This window comes from Lepisma saccharinum, chromosome 1, assembly GCF_977018435.1.
Source record: "Lepisma saccharinum chromosome 1, izLepSacc3.1, whole genome shotgun sequence".
In the NCBI taxonomy this organism is placed as follows: Eukaryota; Metazoa; Arthropoda; class Insecta; order Zygentoma; family Lepismatidae; genus Lepisma; species Lepisma saccharinum.
The window spans coordinates 208601336-208624118 of record NC_139229.1 but is presented as its reverse complement, the minus strand read 5'-3'; the positions used below and the strand labels follow the sequence as shown (position 1 = coordinate 208624118).

Genomic DNA, 22783 nt, shown 5'->3' with positions numbered 1-22783 from the left:
CGGACATCAGTTCAAGCTGCAACGTGCACATCAAATATTTCTTTGTACAAGATTCAGCATTATCCTTAATTTATCAGCATGAGTGTATTAACAAATACACCAAGTTTCATTAAAATCTGAATCCGTGGGTGTCATGGCTTGTGTTATTTGACGTGAAATCAGTCCGAGACAGACTATTATAGCATTATAATTAAGCTGAAAGTGTTCACATGACTAACCAGTTACATTTGTAATATTCGTATTTAAACATTTGCAGTAGATTAGATTTGTTAAGTTTGCTTTACTTGGCATTTTGCATGTGTGTGCTTATGTTTGTTTTCCCTCACTTATTTAATTTTAGGAAACAATCCATCTTTGTAGCTGAGCAGTGGTGATTCATTCATCTTGAGTTTTTGGACTTTTAACCACTGTATTAAGTATTTAAGTACCTACATTTCAGAAGCTGATTCTGCCTCCATCCTCACGGTAGTGTGTGTATCTAATGAGTCATTGTTCAGTCCCTGGACACATGTGTTGGACGGCATCTAATATGAGGTGTAAAATCTGCTGCCTTGGAGGATTATTTCCCGTGGCCAAAGCTCCACCTCGTCTGCTGGTCATAAAGACCTGTTGTAAGTGAGTGTGCCGGGCAGAATTATCAGTGGCCCAGGCTCCATTTTGTCTGAAGGTTATGGGTTGATAGTGTTAGTAATCAACCAGAAAAATTAAAATTTATCTCCTTCAGTGCCACTTTTGTGCAACTATCAGACCCTGAGTGGTTGTGGACATACAGTTCTCCCAGTGCGTGTGCTACACTGATCCTCGTTTGTATGCTGACTGGCCAAAGCAGGGTTGGATACAGTGGTTAAATGTCCAAAAACTCAAGATGAGACAATCCTTGTTTGAATGGACTAAGTTTGGTAATAATACCAAATATCTCATTTACTGCATGCAAAATCATGTTTCCAATTTGAACAGTGTAGGTTCTTATGTTTTTTAAATAATACATTTATAGGTATAAAAGTAATGGTTGAATATATTTGAATCTAAAAATAGTTTCTTATTCTATCCAGGCTGACGACACAAGCAAGGACAGTGGGACAAAACAAACTGTTGTTCTACCTGATGTTAAAGTACCACCACCAAATTTCATGAATGGCCCTTTACCACAGCCAAACTTGCAGATGCCACCTCCAAATTTCATGGCTGTACCACCTCCCAACTATTGTTGGGGACCTCCAATGAGAGGCATACATGGTGGATATCCTGGTCGGTGGAGGAGACCTTGGGGACCAAGGAGAGGCAAGTTCTTTAGAGGAGGCAAGGGGCAGCAGCATGCTGATCAAAGCATACAAAATTGCCAACCACACGGTGCAGCCTCTAACAGCAATAAACCTTTCTTTCAGGTAAGTTCTAAGAAGCATTGCTTTCTCTCTTCTAACGGGTAGGGTTAGGCAGTAACATATAAAGAGTTTATATTTTATATTTGTAAAGGAGCGTGTGTGTAGTTTCATTGTTACTTCCTCTGTGACTAAGCACTTTGATTGTCCAAATCACTCTCTCGCTACCGAAGTTTCCAGCCAGGATGTTTCTTTTCAATTTCATTTAATCATCTTTCATACTCATGATTAGGGCTCCGAAGTTGATGACCCAAGAAATCTCAAAAAACGCTGGATGTTTCTCTTCAATTTCATTTAATAATTTTTCATACTCATGATTATTGCTTGGAAGTTGGTGACCTAAGATATCTAAAAAAAGGCAGTATGTTTCATTTCAATTTCATTAATCATCTTTCATACTCATGATTAGGGCTCGGAAGTTGATGACCTAAGAAATCTAAAAAAAATGACCTTAAGATTATTTTAAAAATAACCTAAAATAATTTCTGGCATTAAAATGAAAGCTTAATTTTTTCATAAATTACCAGAGACTAGTTGAATAATTTGATAAAATCTGTTGTTCGCTGTTTTAATCTATCGAAGCAAAGAAAAAAAGCAATTAAGTGCAAATGTAGTTTTCTATATTGTTACTTCAAGGTTACATAAAATACTTCATAAGGTTTTTCTGTGCAAGTCATTCACATTCTTTCAGATTGGGCCTTGCACAATACAATAGTCGGTCAGCATCTGATAATATAGTTTTGTTTCATTTGCATCAGATATATTATTTATATTGTGACTAATTTTACCTTATAATCACAGATTACTGCGATAATAGTGGCCACCAAGGGAAATTCAAACTAGGTTACACCCAAAGTATTTTAAGTTTGCTGGAAGAAAAGTAAATTTACCACATTTAATTCCAAAAAATACATTGCTAAAGATTTCAGTTATAAATAATATTGTGCTTTTGCGTTGACCATATTTGCGATTAATGGTGTACTTACTAAAAATACCATGTTAGAGAATTTAAATATGTAAGTTATGCTAGGAAATGCATTTAAAATTCATGAAAAACTGGGAAAGAGAAAAAAAACTTAATTTGTATCAAAAATGCTTTAAAAAATGCAATAAAAATGGCAAAAAGTACTGAAAAATCACCTAAAATAGGTTGATTTGATTTGGTGCTCTTTATGCACAGTAGGGCTAATGGGACTGGACCTACAGTTTAAAGTAGGATCCGAACCTTTTGCCTCCACCGTGGATCGAACTTGGAACCCCTTGATTACAAGGCGATGATGTTACCACTATGCCATCGGGGAGGGGAAAAAAGCCGAAATATGCGAAATGAAAACAATGTTTTCTGGTTGTAACTGAAGTGAGATGGACTACTGTCAGGTTTAGCATTGTCTTCAAAACCAAGAAAAATAGATGATTTGTCATCAACTTCCTAGCCCTACTCATGATTAACTGATAGACGCAGAGGAGGGATATCAAATATAAAAATGCAAATCAATTTATAACAAGTAACAGATGAGGTGATGATAGTTGTAACGGATGATAATATTCAATCCTGTTTATGAGTTTATGGATTTCCTTTTTGATGTCCCTGTCTTTTATATTTTGCTGCATTCTTGTGAAGACAAAAGAAGAGTATAACATCTATAGTTTATTATCAGAAAAGACCGTAAAGTTTTAACTTTAACATTAAAAAAATCCAAAATAAGAAAACTAATTCCAAACTGCATTACAATAAGTAATTTGATGGCAAAAGTAGTTGTCAATTAGTTCTCAAACAGGTTGATTATTAATTTTGTGAGCATTGTTGGAGATTTTCATTGGGATAAGGCATGAATAATGTAGACAATTGCAGTGCATTTATTAATGCTGAAATGTTGCATGCTTCTCTTTTTTTAGGCTTTTGTGTCAACCTCCACAATGACTAAATGTACTGCAGTTAGGCACTTGACCTCTCAAATATATGGCAAGATCTGTAATCATTTCTACTTAACTAGTAGACTGCATTGAACAATTAACATATTGAATAAATATTACTATAATGCATACATATATTTTAATATACTTTCAGCAGAAAAAATCAAATGAAAATAAGGGTAAAAGGAAGAGGAAACAAGCCTCAACAGTAGATGATTCCCAATCAAAGGAATGGAATAAGGAGGATGCAGAGAGAGCCATGGTGATTCAGAATGAATATTTCGATGAGTTGTGTAATCAAAATTTAGTGATACATTTTCCTGATCCTGAACTGTCCAAGAACATTGTAAAGGACTATCATCCAAAAATTAAGAATGTACATTTTCAGGTTCCCTATTCTCCTAGGTAAGAGTCTTTTTTAATCATGTATTGTTATTATTACTTAACTTGATTATCATTTAGCACGCGTAATATACAAGGTACATTCAATATATAACCGGAAAAGTTGTATAAAAAATCGAAAATACGACCATGTTTGGTGTTTCTTTGTTATTTTGTGGTGGCATCCTAGAACTATTAACAGATGGGCCTGGCATGCCTGCCTTGCGAACAGGGTGCTGGGAATCAGTTAAACAAGATGGCGGCACCCTTGCAGGTTTGCACCAACTTGGAGCAGCGAAGTGTCATTAGATTTTTGTTAGCTGAAGGGTTGAAACCAATCGAAATTCACCGTCGGATGGCAGTGCAATATGGTGAAAGCTGTTTGAGTCGAACACAAGTGTACGAGTGGGCAGAGAAGTTCAAACAGGGTGTAACAAGTGTTCAAGATTCGCCACGTCCAGGATGCTCTGTCTCTGCAGTCATGGAGAACAACATTGCGAGAGTTGACAAGTTGATACGGGAAAACAGGCGTATTACGGTGAGTGAGATTGCATCAAGGATGAACGTTAGTGTCGGATCAGCCCACCATATTGTTCATGACTTACTGATGTTGAAGAAAGTGTGTGCTAGGTGGGTTCCAAAACATTTGACACCAGAAATGAAAGACAGGCGAATGGAGCTTTTGCAACAGTACGTAGCTGAAGGGGAGGCATTTCTTCACCGTATTGTCACGGGAGATAAAAGTTGGGTACATTTTTACGAACCTGAACAAAAGCGGGCTACAATGGAGTGGCGACATTCTTCATCTCCAAGACCCAAGAAGGTGCGAGCTGAAAGAAATGCTGGTAAGGTGATGTTGACCCTGTTTTGGGATCATAAGGGAACAATTCTTGAACATTACATGCCTAGAGGTCAAAATGTAAACAGTGTGGCATACACAAACCTTATGCATGAAAATTTGAAACCAGCAATTTTGAAGAAGCGACATGGTCTGGTGTCCAGTGGGGTCCTGTTACTGCATGACAACGCGAGACCACACACTGCTAGAGTCACATTAGCTAGCATCAATTACCTAAAGTTCATCTGCTTACCCCACCCCCCATATTCCCCGGATCTGGCACCTTCAAATTATCACATTTTTGGCCCACTTAAAGGTTTGAGGATGATGAGGAAGTCCAGGCAGCAGTGCATGACTGGTTATGCACATGCCCAAAATAATTCTTTGCACATTGAATTGGGAGGCTTGTGAAGCGCTGACGCAGGTGCATTGAACTTGAGGGGAACTATGTTGAATAATTATCATGTGTTGTATTCCATTCGAATAATAGATTCTGTAAAAAAAAATATTTCCGGTTATTTATTGAATGTACCTTGTATGTTAAGGTGGAGAGCTAAAATATGGCATATCAAATGTCGCTTCCTTACTTTTGATACTTACTAAAATTATTTTTATTGTTTGTCAATATCATCACAAATCGGTGAAGATAGAAAATCAGCAATGAAGGTGTAGTGCCAATCTTTGCAACCAAATATGTCATATGCTGAATTGAAGTACAAAGAAAGGACCTTAATGAAATCAAGTACAGTGAAACCTGTGCTGTAAGCGGGTCCGTTATTAAATGGAAACCTGGCTTATCCCTTAGCAGACGACAGGAAGCTGGCTTGCCAGCGACACATGTCAACAACAACACATGGAAAATTCTAGATACAGCACAGGGGGCCATTTTACACTAAAATTATCAACATGAAAAAGCAAAAAAATTAACACTAATTAATAATAACAAAATAACACAAAAATGAATAGCAAAATTAACGAAAAATAAGTAAAAGATGGCACTATTTGATATTAGTTTCATTTCTTCTAATAGAAGACCGAAAGGCAAACTCGGAGGAAAATATATGAAACTTGATGGGAGGTTATTATATTGAGTGGGAAGTCTGTAAAAGAGAGATCTTTCTTGAATTTCTAGTCTAGTTTTTTTGTGTAAAATAAGGTTGTGTTGCGTGTTGTGCGCAAGTGGAATTCTTCAAGGAGTGTTTTACAGTGAATTTTGCCATTGACAATTTCGTATAAACAATTCAAATCATTCTGCAAACAGCGTTGATATGCAGTCTGTATGTTTAAGAAATAAAAGAGATGCGGAGATGAAAAAATTCATAATGAGAGAACCCTGTAACAAACTATAGCTAGGAAAAAGTGAAAGACTGAATCAATTCTAGAAAGCTGAGTGGGACATGACATGGGCCAGATGAAAGAGCAGTATTCTATTATTGGGGAAATTAATGACTTGATGTACAAGTTGAGGACTGAGATATCACTAATTTCAGTGGAACAATACAGAAACCTAAGAGATACATGGCCTTTTGTGGTGCCTAAAATTTGTTCCTCAAATGTGAGCTTTTGGTCGAAAACAATGCGTAGGTATTTGTGAGAGGAATGTTGAGAGGATGTTATTGCCAGATATGGAGTAAGATGACTTTAACAGGTTTTTCTTGAGAGAGATAGTGAGAGTACTATTCGGGGTAACATGCAATTTTTTGAAAACTACAAGTGATATTTTGGTTCTGTCTTTTTGTTCATGTGTATTCATATGAAGTTATGACATACTCAAATTACACAACAATATATCCATTGTTAGTATTATTAACAAGCTGAGTTCGAAAAAATCCTTTGTTTCCCTCTCAGTATTATGGGATATATCTTATATAACTCCTTAACCACCATTTTGTGCTTATATATATTTCACTTTTACATGCAATTAAGAGAACAAAAAACATTTTAACAATACGCAACATTTCCCATGGGGAAATGTCCAATTTTCAAAATTTCCCTAAAATTACAACTTTCAAAAATGATGTTTAATTTCGTGTTTATTATTTTTTTTTTCAAAATGGGTGACAGGCATTACATATCCTCAAAGAGTGGTCTATTGTTATGCCTCCTTCCAAATTTGGCGAACCCAGTGTCCATAGGGCTGCCACTAAAAGTGAATTCCGTAACATTTTCTGTAAGGTGGTAGCACTGCTGTATTTTTTTTTTAAGGAGTATCATTTTTTTCATTCACTTCGGTCTTTTGTGGTAGCCACAGTGGCCATTTTTTTAAAAAAATATTTTCTTCTTATTTTTTCTTCTTCTTCCCTGTCATTCCGAAAAAACAAAACTTGATTTCATCTCTATGACTATTAGTTCTTAAACTACAATTCTTTTTTGTGCATCACGGCAATGTTGTAAAATGCACTTTTGAAAAGCCTCATCTGGAGAAACTCCGTCTGCTAAAGGCTAAATGGAAATATTTCCTGATTCGAACACCATGGTAAATTCCCTGGATTGAATGGAAACTATGTAACATGGAAATGGAAATAAAAAGAAGCCTTTGTATGGAAAATGTCCATTTTGTGTGCTGACCTTTTAATTCAGTAGACTTCAGGTCAGGTGTCTCTGACATCACGTTGCACATTTATTGAGCAGTCGGCTACATCTCATTTATTTTCTCCTTTTAGAAATTTTACCCAAGTAAGAATTAGGGCTACATTTTGTGTACACTTTAGTCTGGCAGTTGTCATCATGCCTACAGAGAGAACGTGTTGTGGCTGATATTAACATGAGTGTAAAAGTAATTCATGCAATTGAGCAAGATGTATTGTCTGTTAAGCAGATCATGAAGATGTTCAATGTTGGTAAAACTCACCTGTACAATATTCTAGAGAAGAAACTAAAATTTTGAAGCTGTATGGAAAATGTTCTAATGAATAACAAGAAAAAAAATACGAAAATCCACAAACGAACACATAACCTTTATTAGACAGAGCCTCATATGTGTGGATAACATTTCAAGATGGCAACATTATAAACTTGCCATGATGTACAAAATATATCTTAGCTTGAAAATTAAGTGTAGTAGAGAGATCACATCAGTTTTTTTTTTTTTTTTTCCGGAATGTCAGGGCTTTTAGCAGAAATGAAATTTATACATTGTACCTTCCAATAATGAGAGTTAATAGAAGAACAACAAAACTAAAAATAAGAAAAATGGTATTCAGCAAGGTGAATGAAACAAACTTAGTAAGTAGCAGTGTACATTCCTACAACCATGAAACATTTTGTTGAAGAGAACTTGGGAGAAAAATAATAACAATGTATGATTGCGGCAGTGTTGCTATTTTATGGAAAACATTTTCGAAATTTTGCTTGTAGCACCGGACCAACAGATGCTGAATGGACTAAATTTAGAGGGAAGCACGACAAAAGACACTCTTTGAGGATATGCCCATTCCCCAGTTTGGAGAAAAGACTGAAATTATGCAACATTTTCGAAAGTTGGGGAAAATTTGAAAATTAAGCATTTCCCCCTGGACCCCACATGTTGTTAAAGTGTTCTTTTGTTCTCTTTATTACATGTAAAAGTGAAATACGTCAGCAAAAAACGGTGCTTGAGTAGTTATAACCCATTTTATAAGGTCTTTCCAATGATACTCAGAGGGAAACAAAGTACTTGCTAATAGCAGTATGAATGGAAATAATGCTTAATAATTTTAGTATGTTTTGTCATACCTTCAGATGTATACTAATGAATAAAAAAGACAGAACTGAAATATGATGTGTGGTTTTCAAGAAATAGCATGTTAATTGCTGCCATGTGGTGATAGGAAGTGAGTTTCCCCTTTGTCTAAAGGTTAATGAAATAGTGTAGGAGTGGTTTGTCTCTGCCAATGGAAAAACCACTGTGCATCAGCTTCTATGTTACAGGAATATGTTAAAAATGGTGCTCAAAAACTGCGAAGGATTGAATTCAAAGCATCTAATGAATGGTTGAAGAGTTTCCACAAAGGCATCAGATAGTTTATAACCAATTGTGTGGTTAACTTAGTAGGCTACGGTACGTATTTAATTTCATCTATTTTTTTTATATATTACACCTTCTTTAAGTGGAAACTTGGTTTTAGCACGGAAATATCCTGGTCCCTTCCTATTCAGTTTAGGGCAGGTTTCACTGTAATAATAAATAAAAATGTGCATTTTTTAAAAAAAATAACACAACACTAGATTTCAAAGTCTTTGTATGAAGGTTATTGTTGGGTAAACCAGCATTTGCCAAATCTTCAGCATATCAGCAGTACACAATATGAACAAGATAAAAAGTATGTATGTGAGAATTCTATCCATAAATTAAACTCAGTAAAATATACAAGCAAAAATTCACAGTAACTTATTGAAAGGTTAGTCAAAAAATTGTTGCTTGACCAGATATTTCTCTGAAGTGCACTAATACTCGATCTCCAGTTTTTTAGAATTAATATTCTTGTAGATAAGAAAAGATGGACAATTTCCATCGATTAGAGTTGATAATACTTTTTTTTTTACATAAATTATATTTCTTGTGTCCGTGAACTTTAACCTACATGTTATGCTTGTGAATAATCATTTAGATCAAAATACATATTGGTAACTACCTAACTGAAACAAAATAACTAGGGCTGAACCGATACCACTTTTAACAAATTCCCAGCAATACTTAAAAATTGCAGTAATTAAAATTTGTTCAATATTGAGACATCAATTTACAAAGAAATTTACTTTAGAATATTCAAGAATTACATCAGAATATTAAAGTAGATGTTATGTAATCACAAAATACAGTTTCTCGTGCAAAATAAAATTTAAAGTATGAATTTTGCATAATTGCCTGGATAATTAGAACTACAAGAATGTTGTGTGCCATTTTTTGTGGGCCCCGTGAAAGACTAATATGCCATACAAGTCTCAGCTGGTAGATGAACTCCAACTGATAATTTCCGATACCACTAGTATGTGAACTTTTCCATGTTTTGTAAATCATAACATTAAATTACAATAGCTATACCAGAACTACAAGTTCATGTTATTTTTACCATATGATATGAATATTGTTTTGGATTGCATATGCTGCAGCGTATACCTATAAATCTTGAAGTGTTACAAATGTACAAGTGTGCAAACTAACCATCCAGCAATGTCCATGTTCTCACTTTAAAACCACTTTAAAATTAGTGGCATTTGTAATATCAGTTCAAGGTTTGGAAGCTTTCTCATTGTTAACTTTTACATATATTCATTTTGTAGGTGTTGCATAATACAATTGAATCCTCAATACAATGCGGACAAAGTAATTAAAGAGCTGAGAAGTATCAAGTTTGGAACAGGAAAATTAATTGTAGAAAGAGAAGTTTCAAAAAAAGAAGAAATAACTGCACCAGAACAAGTAGATCCTTACACGTAAGTCTTTGAGTAAAACTACTACTAATACTACATGATAGAACATACTATTACCTGCCTTCAAAGGCTAGAATTTAAAGAAGGAGGTAAAAATACACTGTACAGGATAAAAATTACTTTAACACTTGGTGTTTCACTTTTTTCTCTCGTAAGTGACATTTCACTTTTTTTTCTCGTAAGTGATATTAGAAAATAGAGATAAAATCTAGATAAAACAATCCCTCTTCTTTTAATGATGATGATGGAAAATTGATGAAAGCTTGAGAATTTTAAACTTTTTGTGTTAAATCCTGTGTATTTTGTACTGTTTTTCTCTTCTGTCCAGTATTTGAGAACATGTATTTTTGTGACTCTCCATGCACATTTATGTACAGTCAACTCTCGATTCAACGACCTTTCACAGTTCCTGGAAAAGGGTCATTATTTCGAAGGGGTCGTTATTGGAATTTGCACCAATTTTCAGCTTAAACGGAGCTCAAACGGACACAAAGATGCCTAGGAGATGGTAACACCATTTATCCTGGTAGTTATACAACCTGTTATGCACAGGATGCATGTTGTGAGAAGGAAAATAGAACATGAAAAAGTTTTCACAAAAAATAATTTAAAATAATGTTACTTTCTTTCAATTGTGCACAGTTGTTGCTTTTCCAGGAAATTCTTACAATTCTAGTTCATGAGAAACCCGTTTGCCGGTGCAAACCTATGGAAAGGAAAACAATCTCTCACTTATTGCAAGCGAAACTCGAAGAATCTTGACACCAGTCACACTGGTGCCAGCGAAAGTCGGGAGATAATTGGGCAGAATAAATGTTGGATTTTATAAGGGTCTACTGGAGCATTGTCTGTTACAAGATTAACTGGTAAGATTAGATCTCTCGGGAGAAACAACGCAACCTTTCTAGGCACCAGACAAAAAATAATTTTCGTTCTCGTTCGGCTGTGTAAAATACATCGCCAAAAAAAAAGTCACGTTTTCTTCGCTTCAACCAACTTCATTCTCCCTCCCCCCTCCCCCCTACCCCATTCAAGGGAGCAGTCCATACTCCTTCCTTGACTTGCATTGTATTCCAGTGTGAAAAAGGAAATGTGCAACTTGCGATGTCTTCACCCAATGCATATTCTAGGACACGTCATTAAACAGCATCCCAGTCGAAAGTCATTTGGGTTTGGAATTGAATTTCACTTTAAACTGTATATTTAGTCCCGATTAGCCCATCAGCATAAAATGAACTGAAAACAAACTTTATGAAACTGCGCATTTTCATATCAAAATGGGAGATCGTTATTTACTCTCACGTTAATCGTTAATCGATGATTTAATGAAGTTAATTTGGAAGTTATTTTAACTCTTGTTTCCTTTCTGGAGATCGAATTTCATTATCGTCAAATCAAAACAGCTTTGCGAGATTCAAAACAATAACTTTTTCCTTCGCGCTGGATGAGTCATCGCTGTTATCGGCAAGCAAGATCTTTGCAGACGCTAGACAAAACACTGGCGCCAGCTGCATCATAAATACAAGGAGACCGGCTGGAAGTTCGAGCAACAGGTGGCAGAAGAGAAAAATCCCAGCATTTTAAATATAATGCATCTGTCGAAGACTGAACTTTTAACAGCAGTGTAAAGAAGAAAGAAATGACCCTTGCTTTACGTTTTACCATACAACAGATAATAATACAGGTAATATTTCCTATGCAGACAACAGCATAAAAAAAAACAAAAAACAACTGAATTCTGCAATTATCAACATTGCCGTGCACACCAGTGGCGGAGAATGAGCTGGGAAAAGGGGGGGGTCACCTTTTTTTTTTACGTGTTTTATGGTTTTTGTTCGTTTTCAAGAATATATCCAGAACTGGTTGCCCCATTTTAGACGTCAAAGGAAAGGAAGAGGGGTGGATCCACTTCCACCCTCCCCTGTAATCAGCCCGTGTGCACACACGAGCAAGAAAATCGTGGCTGAAACAATCGGCATTGCCCCTCCCCCCCACGTTTGCTGACAGGAAAAAAGGGAGAAGTCAGTCAGCCAACGGAACACTTTTTTGGTAGATATTATGACACAATTAGGAAAACGTATGAAGTGGGAAACGGGAGTTATGATGCATGTAAGATCGATGTAAACTTTTGTGGAAACCTGGATGACAGCGCATTAAGCAGGTTGACGATCTTTAGTTCGCCTATGTGGTTTTGATTATCTCTAACAGTTTCGCTTTTTTATGAAGTGTTGCAGGGAACAAAGAACACGTTTTGAATGAAAACGGTTACTGGAAGTTGTCGGCTACAAGGCCGAGAGTTGCTCACTCACGGGAACCTGCTGAACTGTAGGTCAGAGCTGGACAGATGGGCCAGACTTCCAGGTGCCACGCATCTGTATTTTGGAACATACCGGCGATCTTATCTCTCAAGGTGGTGTATTTATCGATTAGAGAACTTGATCTGCCATACACATTGGCAAAGACTGCAAGTCCAGCAGTCATTTCGGGCTGCCCCCCTCCTCGCCTGCGATTTTTCAGTAGCTCTTAGGACAAGGAAACAAGTCAAGGTCGATTTAAAATAAGATCCAAGCACATTCGATCTTCTCTTCTCACGCACATATCCAAGAGCAAGTGTGGCAAAACAAGCCTGGCACGTTGGGTAGCAGCCGTCAGGTGCGGGGTAACATTGATGCACTTGAGGGAGGGGAGGGCAGAGGTCAAGTGCTATTGGATATCACTCAAGCATGGTGTGGTGGTGTCTATTTTTAGTTCAGACCCAATTGTGAGCAGTAGAGCGCTCGTGAAGGGAGTGAGTGGGAAAAAAACCAATGCATTTTTTGGCCGATTTCCTTCAATTTTTCAACTTTTTTTCCAAATTTTTCAACTTTTTTCTAAATTTTTCACGGTTCCGGGAAAAGGGTTGTTACTTCGAGGGGGTCGTTATACTCGGGGTCGTAGAATTGAGAGTTGACTGTATGTAGTGCAAATGCAAGAATTCATTATCATGTGTTCTTCCAATTGTGACATCAGAACAATTGCTCTTTATTATGTCTTCATAATATTTTTGTGCATACTGCTCTTGTAACCCACTTTTTTTTTAAAAAGAAAACAAAAAAAAACTAATAATTTTCCAAAAGCAACTAAATAATGTAATAATTGTTAATATTTAAACTGTATTCTTCAGTTTTTCTTGTATGTACGCATTGCTGCATTGTAAAATTATTTTCCTGTAGTTTACGGTTATTACAAGCATAAGAAAACAGTTTTTCGTGGTGACGTTTCAGGAGAACACACGCTCCCTTCATCAGACATTTATTTTCATTTTGACTAAAGATACAGTTATAACAATGGTTAGCAATTTTTTAAACAAAAACAATCCATTATATAATGGATGTTGTCAATGTTACATTCTTGTAATATAGCAACTTAACTGTGAAAAGAAGCAGTGCGTTTTATTTTTATTTCAGATAAAAAAAAATTGATCAAATTATTTTCTTATTTAAAATTATGAATCCTAAATATCATCAGGTAATTCAAAGTCATCATTGTTTTCACGAAGTCTCTTGATGTTTTCTGTTACATTAAATTTTAAAGATGGTGGCTTAATCCATTTGTGAAAAAGAAAACTCCATACTGGATCTATGTTACCATTTTCATTATTTAATTTATTCCAATGTTCTTCTGCAATGAACGAAGCTTCCCAGACATTCAATTCTATGTTTCCCGTCAATCTTTTAAAAACTCTTCTCTTTTTAATCAAATGCTTTTCTTCGATGATGTGAGCTGACAAACCTGTTCTTGGCTTTATATTTATAATGTCCAACCTGTTCATGCCATCTTATTGTCATTTTCCTTGCTGTTTGTCCTACATAATCCTTTGAACATGAACAACTTATATTATATATTCCTATGGTTTCCACATCTGATAGAGAGTTTCTCATTTTGAATTCATTAAATGTACCTTCCAAACTTCTTGGTGATCTAAAAACAATTTTGAAATTAAATCTTCTAAAAATTTTTGCAATTTTATGCGAGAATCCCTTGTGGAATGGAATGCACACAAATTTATTTTTAACAGATTTTTCATCTTTGTCTGTATTTCTCTTTTCCTTTAGTTTTCTTTCGACTTGTTTTTTGATTTGGTTTATTCTGTTAGTGTGAAAGCCATTTTCTTTTGCTATATTAAAAAGACTTTCTTCTTCATTTTTGATATCCTTATTATTAGAACATAGTCTTTGTGCTCTCAGGAAAAAAAATAAAAATATATTACCCATTGTTGTACGTGAATGTTCTGAATTGGCATGGATGTATTTTTCCCCTGCTACTTTTTTCCTATGGACTGATGTTTGAATTGTTGTGTCAATTGTCTTAATTTGCAGATGAATGAAAGAAATTACATTATTATTCATGGGTTCGCAAGAACATTCACGTACAACAATGGATAATATATTTTTAATTTTTTTCCTGAGATGGCATGAACACAATTTGGACATTATAAATCTAAACCCAAGAACAGGTTTGTCAGCTCACATCATCGAAGAAAAGCATTTGATTAAAAAGAGAAGGGTTTTAAAAAGATTGACGGGAAACATAGAGTTGTATGTCTGGGAAGCTTCGTTCATTGCAGAAGAACACTGGAATAAATTAAATAATGAAAATGGTAACATAGATCCAGTATGGAGTTTTCTTTTTCACAGATGGAGTAAGCCACCATCTTTAAAATTTAATGTAACAGAAAACATCAAGAGACTTCGTGAAAACAATGATGACTTTGAATTACCTGATGATATTTAGGATTCATAATTTTAAATAAAAAAATAATGTGATCAATTTTTTTTATCTGAAATAAAAATAAAACAGACTACTTCTTTTCACAGTTAAGTTGCTATATTACAAGAATGTAACTTTGACAACATCCATTATATAAGGGATTCTTTTTGTTTAAAAAATTGCTAACCATTGTTATAACTGTATCTTTAGTCAAAATGAAAATAAATGTCTGATGAAGGGAGCGTGTGTTCTGAAATGTCACAACGAAAAACTGTTTTCTTATGCTTGTAATAACCGTAAACTACAGGAAAATAATTTATTCTTTAGAATCCATGAAATGAAATAAGTTTATATTCTTCCAAAATTCACAATTTCTTAATGTAAACGTTGTGTATTGTAGAAAATTCCAAGATGATATCTTCTTTCTATGCATTAATTTTATCGTAGCAATGATTATGGCAGTAGAAATCATGCAACCCAACAGAGTGCATGCAATCACATTTTCAAAATTATCAAGTTTAAGGATTCACTTTTGTGTGAATGGGCTGTTAATAGTGCAGAATTCTTTGCGTGTGTGTATTTATACATATATATGACAATAACTGTAAGTTTGTATTGAAGTGTATACTTTTTGTGCAAAGAAATCAATTTCCTTTTTTTTATTATTTATTTAGATTGTACATTGGGAGCTTACCTCCTAATGTTACCCAAATGACCCTTGAAGAGAAATTCCCAGGAGCTGACAAAATAGATGTCACAAATCCACATAAAATTAAAAACACAAGGTAAGGATGGATGCCATTTCATGATGTACAGTACTAACACCATCATAATATCTATGAAATTTATGCTGAAGTTTCATTTAACTATTAGAGTGAGTGGGGCTAATATGAACAAAATGTGGCATGTAATAAGAGTTCAGAATAATTTGATTTGTACCTTGAAATAGCATAATCTATGTGAATTTTCTTATTTTTAAATAACATGTCGTTCCTTGTTGAAATATAACTTGGGACATTTCAGTTCTATTCCTTCCATTTTACTTAATTTCTTCAGATACTGGTTTAGCAACAGCAAACATTACCACAAATGTAAATTATAAATAGTGCTTTCAAAAGGAAACATAGAATTGAACATAATAGAATCTTAATATTTTGTGAAGAAAAGACAGTGGAACCTATGATTTTCAAGGGCCCATAAATTTAACCTACAGAAACTATAATAAGCTGGAGAGCATAAGAGAAGGGTGAAACTCAAGTGCAGGTGAGAAATTACCACACAATCAACTATTTTGGGCATATATTGTATTGAAAATAATTTAACAGCAGAAAACATAAATATGAATTCCTAAGGAAAACAGCAAGACATGCAGTGAAAATCAGTGGCAAATTTATGACCCTTTTTCATGGGTAGAGTCTGCTTTTAGCTGCTACCTATTAGATTGAATTTAGGAATCTAATTGGGTGGGATTTCCATTTACTCTATTAATGGGCAATTGGTTGCTAGTTTTAAAAGTCTTGGGTAAGGGGTGTTCACTTATTGTCAGACATCAAGGGACAATCATCTTTTTATATTACAGTCAAAGTGTCCTGGATTCATTACAAAGTGGAGACATGTAGAACGGTTGGGATCTTACTTTAAACTGCATACCCATATGCTAATTGTTTCAGACATGTCACGGAGGGCACTTCCACTTCCGTGCCCTTAATCTACCCATGAGTGCATGCAAGCAAGAAAATTAAAACAAGATTAGTGCAGTGATGATGTCAGAGGGGGCAGGAGAAGACATGAAAGACTGCCGGTTTACCAGTTCAACCTCCCTCCCCCTCCTGCCAAAATAAGATAAACTAGATAAATGTATGTTATTCTATACTTTGTGTCAGGAACCTGTGGAGCAAGGCTGCACATAATGGAAGGGAAGGGGAGAAGGCAAGTTGGTTGAGCAAAGCAATGTATACTGCTGCAAATGGCTGGTAGCTGCACTCGTTTCCACTCTAACATGTTCATTGATCAAACCCTCTTGAGTCATCACTTAGCGGAGACTTGTTTTTGTTCGCTCTCTCCACAGATTCCCAGGACAGAGTATAGCCCAATCATTTTTTCTGCTGCTGTCACCACAAAACCCAACTCAAATGATCTGCATGAAAAAAAATCCTCTGTCCCATGCATAAGAATACATTTGTTCCCACACTCTCCACAATTGTTTTAACAGTAATATATGTTGTATTTTTCGGTCCATGAGTAGCATACCACCCACCAACCCACATAAAAAAAATACATGTGCTTGTGCACTTGAAGCTTCATGCTGATTTATCAAATGAAGGGCTCAGGTGTAAAACATGGTAAGTGACATTTTAGTCATTTTTGAGTTACAAAGTAAAATGTGTCATCCTTCAATTTTCGAGTGAAATTGCCATGTCATACAATTTGCATTGGACTCAGTGTAGCCTTCTGAAATTGGTAAACACAACACGAAAACAATTTATCTACAATATAAATTCTAATGACCTTTTTTCTTAATGAACTCAGAAATGACCAACATGTATCTTACAGTGTTTTACACCCGAGCCCTTCAAATTATATATTTTTACTGAAAAAGTTTTGGAATAAAAGTAATTGACAGTGAAATACAGTTTAGATCCTACCACATGTCCTGAGGAATATAAACGACTTCCTATTAAAGGAAAGGGGTACTTTTTTATCCAATATCTGATAACTGAGTTTGGCAAACTCTTATTAATTTTTTTCATGGCCAACAGCATCACAAACAAAAAGAAAAGAAGGAAAAGTTTTCACAAACAAGTTTTACCCCCCATCAACTAGAAAGGATTCACTAAAAGTATGGGTAAAGAATTGAATAGCGATTGATTCCTGTTATGAATTTCCGATGTGCATTTTTGTGGCGGGCAAACAGACACCTCAGTCACATTCTTAGATTGTGTTCATTTAAACCGTAGAGAAAGCAGCATTTAGCAACCATCAGTTTGGCAACAGTGTGTTTGTTTTTCCGTAGAGCAGAAGGCTTGACTAATTTATAACTTGTCAGGGAATATAAGAAGTTTATTTTATTCTGTCCTGTTGGTCAAAAGAGGTGCGATGAATGAAGCGTGTGAGCACCTACCTCCCCCTGCAATAGCTCTTCTCTCCCTCCTCTCCTATGAAAAGCCAGCCTGCTAGAATTTCAAGGTCACTTTGTGAATGACAAAAATGAAAGATACCAACAGAACAATCTTCTGGCAAATTTTATGACCTCAACACAGAAAAACAGAGTTAATGCAAACTTAGATCAAGGCAAACATCCTATTATTTAACATAACCTTTTGATGGGACCTAGATGGTTGAACACATTAGGTGGAAACACGTAAAATCGAGGTTCCACTGTATAAGCAAACCAAACAAAAAGGTAATTCTATTCAATGTGGCAGTTCAATACTGAATCACTGTGCTGATTATATAATGTTTTATTATTATTATGCTGATATTCCAAATAAATCAATACATGTAAATAAATTACTTTCTTTATCTGCTAGACTTACTTTTAATGGTTCTATTAATTTCTGTGGCCCCTGCTACCATCCATTTGGGAACTTGTTGCTTCACTGCTGGGCAGGCTTCCAGTTCCTGTTGTTTCCATGCATGCCACTAGGGGTGCTGCTGTAGTCAGTTCATCTGTTGCATTTGTTACAAGTGCTGGATTTCAGTTGCTGCAGTAGCGGGAACCAAGTGTGATGTGCCTGTCTGCTGTCAATATTTAGCTCATGTGGAAAATACATAATTGTGTGTGTGTGTTTGATCTTGGTGTCAATTAGCGTGTGCGAAACGTGCCTCACAGAAACTTTTCTGACCCTGTTCCTGTTAAATTTGAGTTGCGCTTGGTTAGTTCAGGAGTTGGCTAGGATTTTTTGGCATCTGTCAAGTACTGTTGTGTGCATTCACTGATGGCTCTAATAGATCTGCCAGTTTAATACGAATTACACTTACACTGGAAATTATATACTCCCAGGTTGTCCAGTTGAGAGAGGAAATTTCATTTATGTTTTTTCACTTCACTGGTAATTTTTGTTCTTGGTGTGTGTGCTAGTTTGATGTCAAACTGCCTCAGGGTCTTGGCAAGGTGGTTGGATGTGATGTCAAACTGCCTCAGGGCAGAGGCACAACCACAAATTTTTGTCTGGGGAGGCAAGTACCAGCATAAACGTACGAATAATAATAATAATTTTAATAACAATGTTATTATTATATTATTATTATTGTTATTGATTTTGTGCCACTTTCGGCTAATTTGTGAAGATGGGGATGAGTGATGATGTGATGAAATCGATGAATGGACACTCACAAACATCAATGCCCAAGCTGGGATTCGAACCCGGGAATTATTATTATTATTAGTAGTAGTAATAGTAGTTGTTTTTGTAGTAGTAGTAGTAGTATCAAAGATGTTATTACCCTTGTAATTATGCAAAAAGATGGTAGAAGTTGGTGCTACAACGTTTGTATTTGAACAATCAATTTGAATTATATTTTTAACACATTCAATTTCACATTAATAATTGAAAACAAGCACACAAATTATTTTTGAAAGACAGAAAAGGCTTGGTAAATGCATTTCAAATATAATTATTTTTTTACATTAACATGTATAACTTTCATGCACGATATATGTTTCACATATATGCAACATGGAGCGACGTGGACACTAAATTGTGTAAGTATTCAAAGTTTCTTTAATACATATTCTATACAACATATATTATTTAAATACATTACCTAAATTGTCTCTGAAATGTGCACATTCCCTTTCCTTAAAACAATTGTTCATGCATTTTAAACAAAATCAATTAAGACAAGTCTTACTTCTCTGTCTGGAAATTTACAATGCATTACAGAGAACAATGAGTGGCCGCGGTAGCTCAGTTGGTAACGTGTCTGACTACCATGCTAAAGTTCCCGGGTTCGATCCCTGGCCGGTTCAAATCAGGGAACTTTTCTAACGTTGGAAGCGGCCCCGGCACCCACCCAGCGTCGAATAACATGGTTACCTGGGGGAAACCCTGGGGGGTAAAGGTGGTCAGGGGCGTGATGCTGATCACATCACCCCCACTCACAACCGGATCAAGAAAGTGTGGGGCGTTACCGCCACACCCCCTATACGCCTTCATGGCGTAGTGCTAAACACAGGGGAGCACTTCACTTTTTTACAGAGAACAATGCCAAGTGCAAGCGAAGCGAGCAAGAATATTTTTGGATCCAATTTTTTTGCAGGGTGTAATTAATATTAATATTGATTTAATAGGGTGCAAATCATTTCATGGGACGCCAATGCATTCTCTCTTTTACAACTTTTGTGCCTCCCCGATGGTGTTATGGTAACATCGTTGCCGTGTTATCAAGTGGTCCCGGGTTCGATATCTGGTGGAAGCACATGGCACAGTGGTTCGGATCCCACTTTAAACTGTACGTCCAGTCCCGATTAGCCTTTCTGTGCATAAAGTGGACTTAAAACCAAAAATCAATCAATCAATCTTACAACTTATTTCCATTTATATTGTTCGGTGCCCAGGGCCGACTCCTGCTGCTCCCTAGCTACAGTTCTGAACTTCATAAAACTGAGAAAAGCATGGATCGCTAAGAAAATTTTACGAAAATTATTTTTATTTGCATAAAATTTGAAGTTGTGGGCGATAATTGCCCCTTTAAGGTATACTTTGCCCCCCCAGAACTCATTTCAGTCCAAGGTTGGGGGGGGGGGGGCAGTGCCTTTCCCCTGTAGTTGCGCTACAACCTCAGGGTCTTGGCAAGTTGTTGGATGTAGTATGGTGGTAAGGGAAGGCAATCCATTTCATTTTGTTGCTGCTTGTTTGCTGGTGATGGTTTGGATGTCGGACCTGCATCTCTGCTTTACTGTCCCATGTGAGAGATGGGAGCAGGGTGAGAAATGTTTCTATCAGGCTTGCTTTGGACACCAAGATCAAAGAGACAGATGCAATTATGCACTTTCTGCATGATCTAAATACTAATAGCAGGCAGGTGCATCACATTTGGCTCGTGCTACTGCAGCAACTGAAATCCAGACCTTGTAGCAAATGTAGCAGATGAAGTGACTACACCAGAGCTCCTAGTGGCATGCAGGGAAACAACAGGAACAAAAAGCCTGCCCAGCAGTGAAGCAACAAGTTCCCATGCAAATGCTTGCCGGGGCCACCAAAATTAATAGAACCATTAAGAGTAAAGTTAGTAATTCGATTAAGTGTATTGATCCTGCATCTTTTATTCCCCAAACACGAAAAAAAGGTAAAGAGTACACATTAGACATTATATACAGGAAAGAAAAATAAGAAATATCAAAGCTAACCTGAAAAAGGTTAACACCAACCTTAGTATGCTTGTTGTTGCCCAACTGATGAAGATTGATTAAAACAGTCAAAATAATTTGTAAAATGAAATCTTATGTGCTAGAAACACCAATAAATCAGTCTGTTATGATACAGTTCTGATTTAAAATAAATCCTGTTAGCACAAAAGGCTGTAGCATTATGAGAATTTCTTCATATTGACTTGAACATATATTATAAATGTTGGTAAGGATCCCATGTACTGAGAACACCACCATAATAAGCACTTGTTTTCATGAATATTGAAAGAGTGCATACATTCAACAAGTACTAACATGAAGATTCTGTGTGGGGGAGGAAAGGGGGAAAGTTTGTGTGGCAAGTGTAGACACAGTTTGAATTCCTTAATGAAAAAAAGGATGTCCATTATAATTCTTTTTACATCCCAGTTTCATGATGGTCACTATTTTTTGTCCATTATAATTCTTTTTACATCCCAGTTTCATGATGGTCACTATTTTTAATACATTCTTGTTTCTGTCCTATATTGCTTCAGTTTCCTTTAGTACATTCTACATTAAGAACTTGGCCAGAAGAATTCTGCCACATAGACATACTCCTGCAAATAATAACAGTTTTAATTATATTTTTTACAAAAATATTACTTGTTCATATCTTTCAGATCTGCTTACATTAGATACAAAACGGTTGATGCTGCCATTGATGATTTCCAAAAGTCCTACAATTTGATGTTGGATTCAAAACGTGTAGCTGTAAGATTTCTTCGGAGGAAAATTGAAAAAGCAAATAAAGGCAAAAAGAAGTCAAAGGTAAGTCATTAATAAAACAGTGAAGACTTCCCTGTGTTCTTTTCTGTTGTTATGTTACTGTGTTTTGAATTCAGCATTGAGCTTTCTGCAGAACTCGTGGATCTATATTTCCTTCTGTATATTTCTTGTCCTTTTTTGTAATGGATTTAGATATAGACCGAGTCGTAACCACTTTGAATCGATGTTCTTTGAATTGGTATGATTCCCAGTTGTTCGCAATAATTTAAAAATGCGAACTACACCATATCGATCTATCAGAGTTTTGCTTTAAAATATTCATAGGTTCACAAATGAGATTGTCAAGAAACTAGATGGTGTAGTAGTAATGCTGTCACTTTGTCATCAAGGAGCCTCAGGTTCAGTTGCAGTGGAGGCACACAGCACAGTGGTTCAGATCCAACTTAATGGTTCCAGTCCCAATAGAGTGGACTTAAAACAAACAAGAGTTGTGTCACAATATTTGTGCAAAAATTATTGAAAATTTTTCATTTTGCATAATTGTCACGATATTTAGACTTGCTTTCTTCTGCCACTTTTGACTAATCACAAACCACATGAGATACCTGAACACCAATAAGACACTTGCAGTCCCACCACCTCTATTTTTTAGATTTTTCAACTGTTTGAAAATAAATTACATGTTTCCCTAGGATGTTCATAATATTTCTGTTACTTTTGTTCATAAAAACATAAATGTAATGTAATTAGGTGGGAAAATGCACTTGGTGAACATATCAGGTGCCACCATCTTTGAATATGTCTCATTCGAGGCACTCATGCCAGTGACAGTGTACAATTAGTTGGTAATGATGATAATTTTTGTAGTTATTATATTTAATAAACAACTGCACCTCTACAAACAAAAAAGCATTAATATAAAAGTTATTATGGATTTTGTGAGTTTTAGTAAATGATAAAATATATGTGAGACACTCATGTAATAATTGG

The 22783-nt window shown here is 35.7% G+C and overlaps 1 protein-coding gene across 2 annotated transcripts in view; it reads left to right on the top strand.

Annotated features, from left to right (window-relative positions):
* Nucleotides 1-22783, top strand: part of LOC145978657 (uncharacterized) — a 56937-nt gene that overhangs the window by 15671 nt on the left and 18483 nt on the right. The window contains exons 2-6 of one of the 2 annotated variants that reach the window (XM_083111431.1): nt 1053-1385; nt 3451-3698; nt 9775-9927; nt 15348-15458; nt 21688-21835. In XM_083111431.1, the coding sequence (XP_082967557.1) occupies nt 1053-1385; nt 3451-3698; nt 9775-9927; nt 15348-15458; nt 21688-21835 (993 nt within the window). Of the gene's footprint in view, nt 1-1052; nt 1386-3447; nt 3699-9774; nt 9928-15347; nt 15459-21687; nt 21836-22783 lie in introns of both variants that reach the window. The other variant, XM_083111422.1, reaches the window with a different exon arrangement.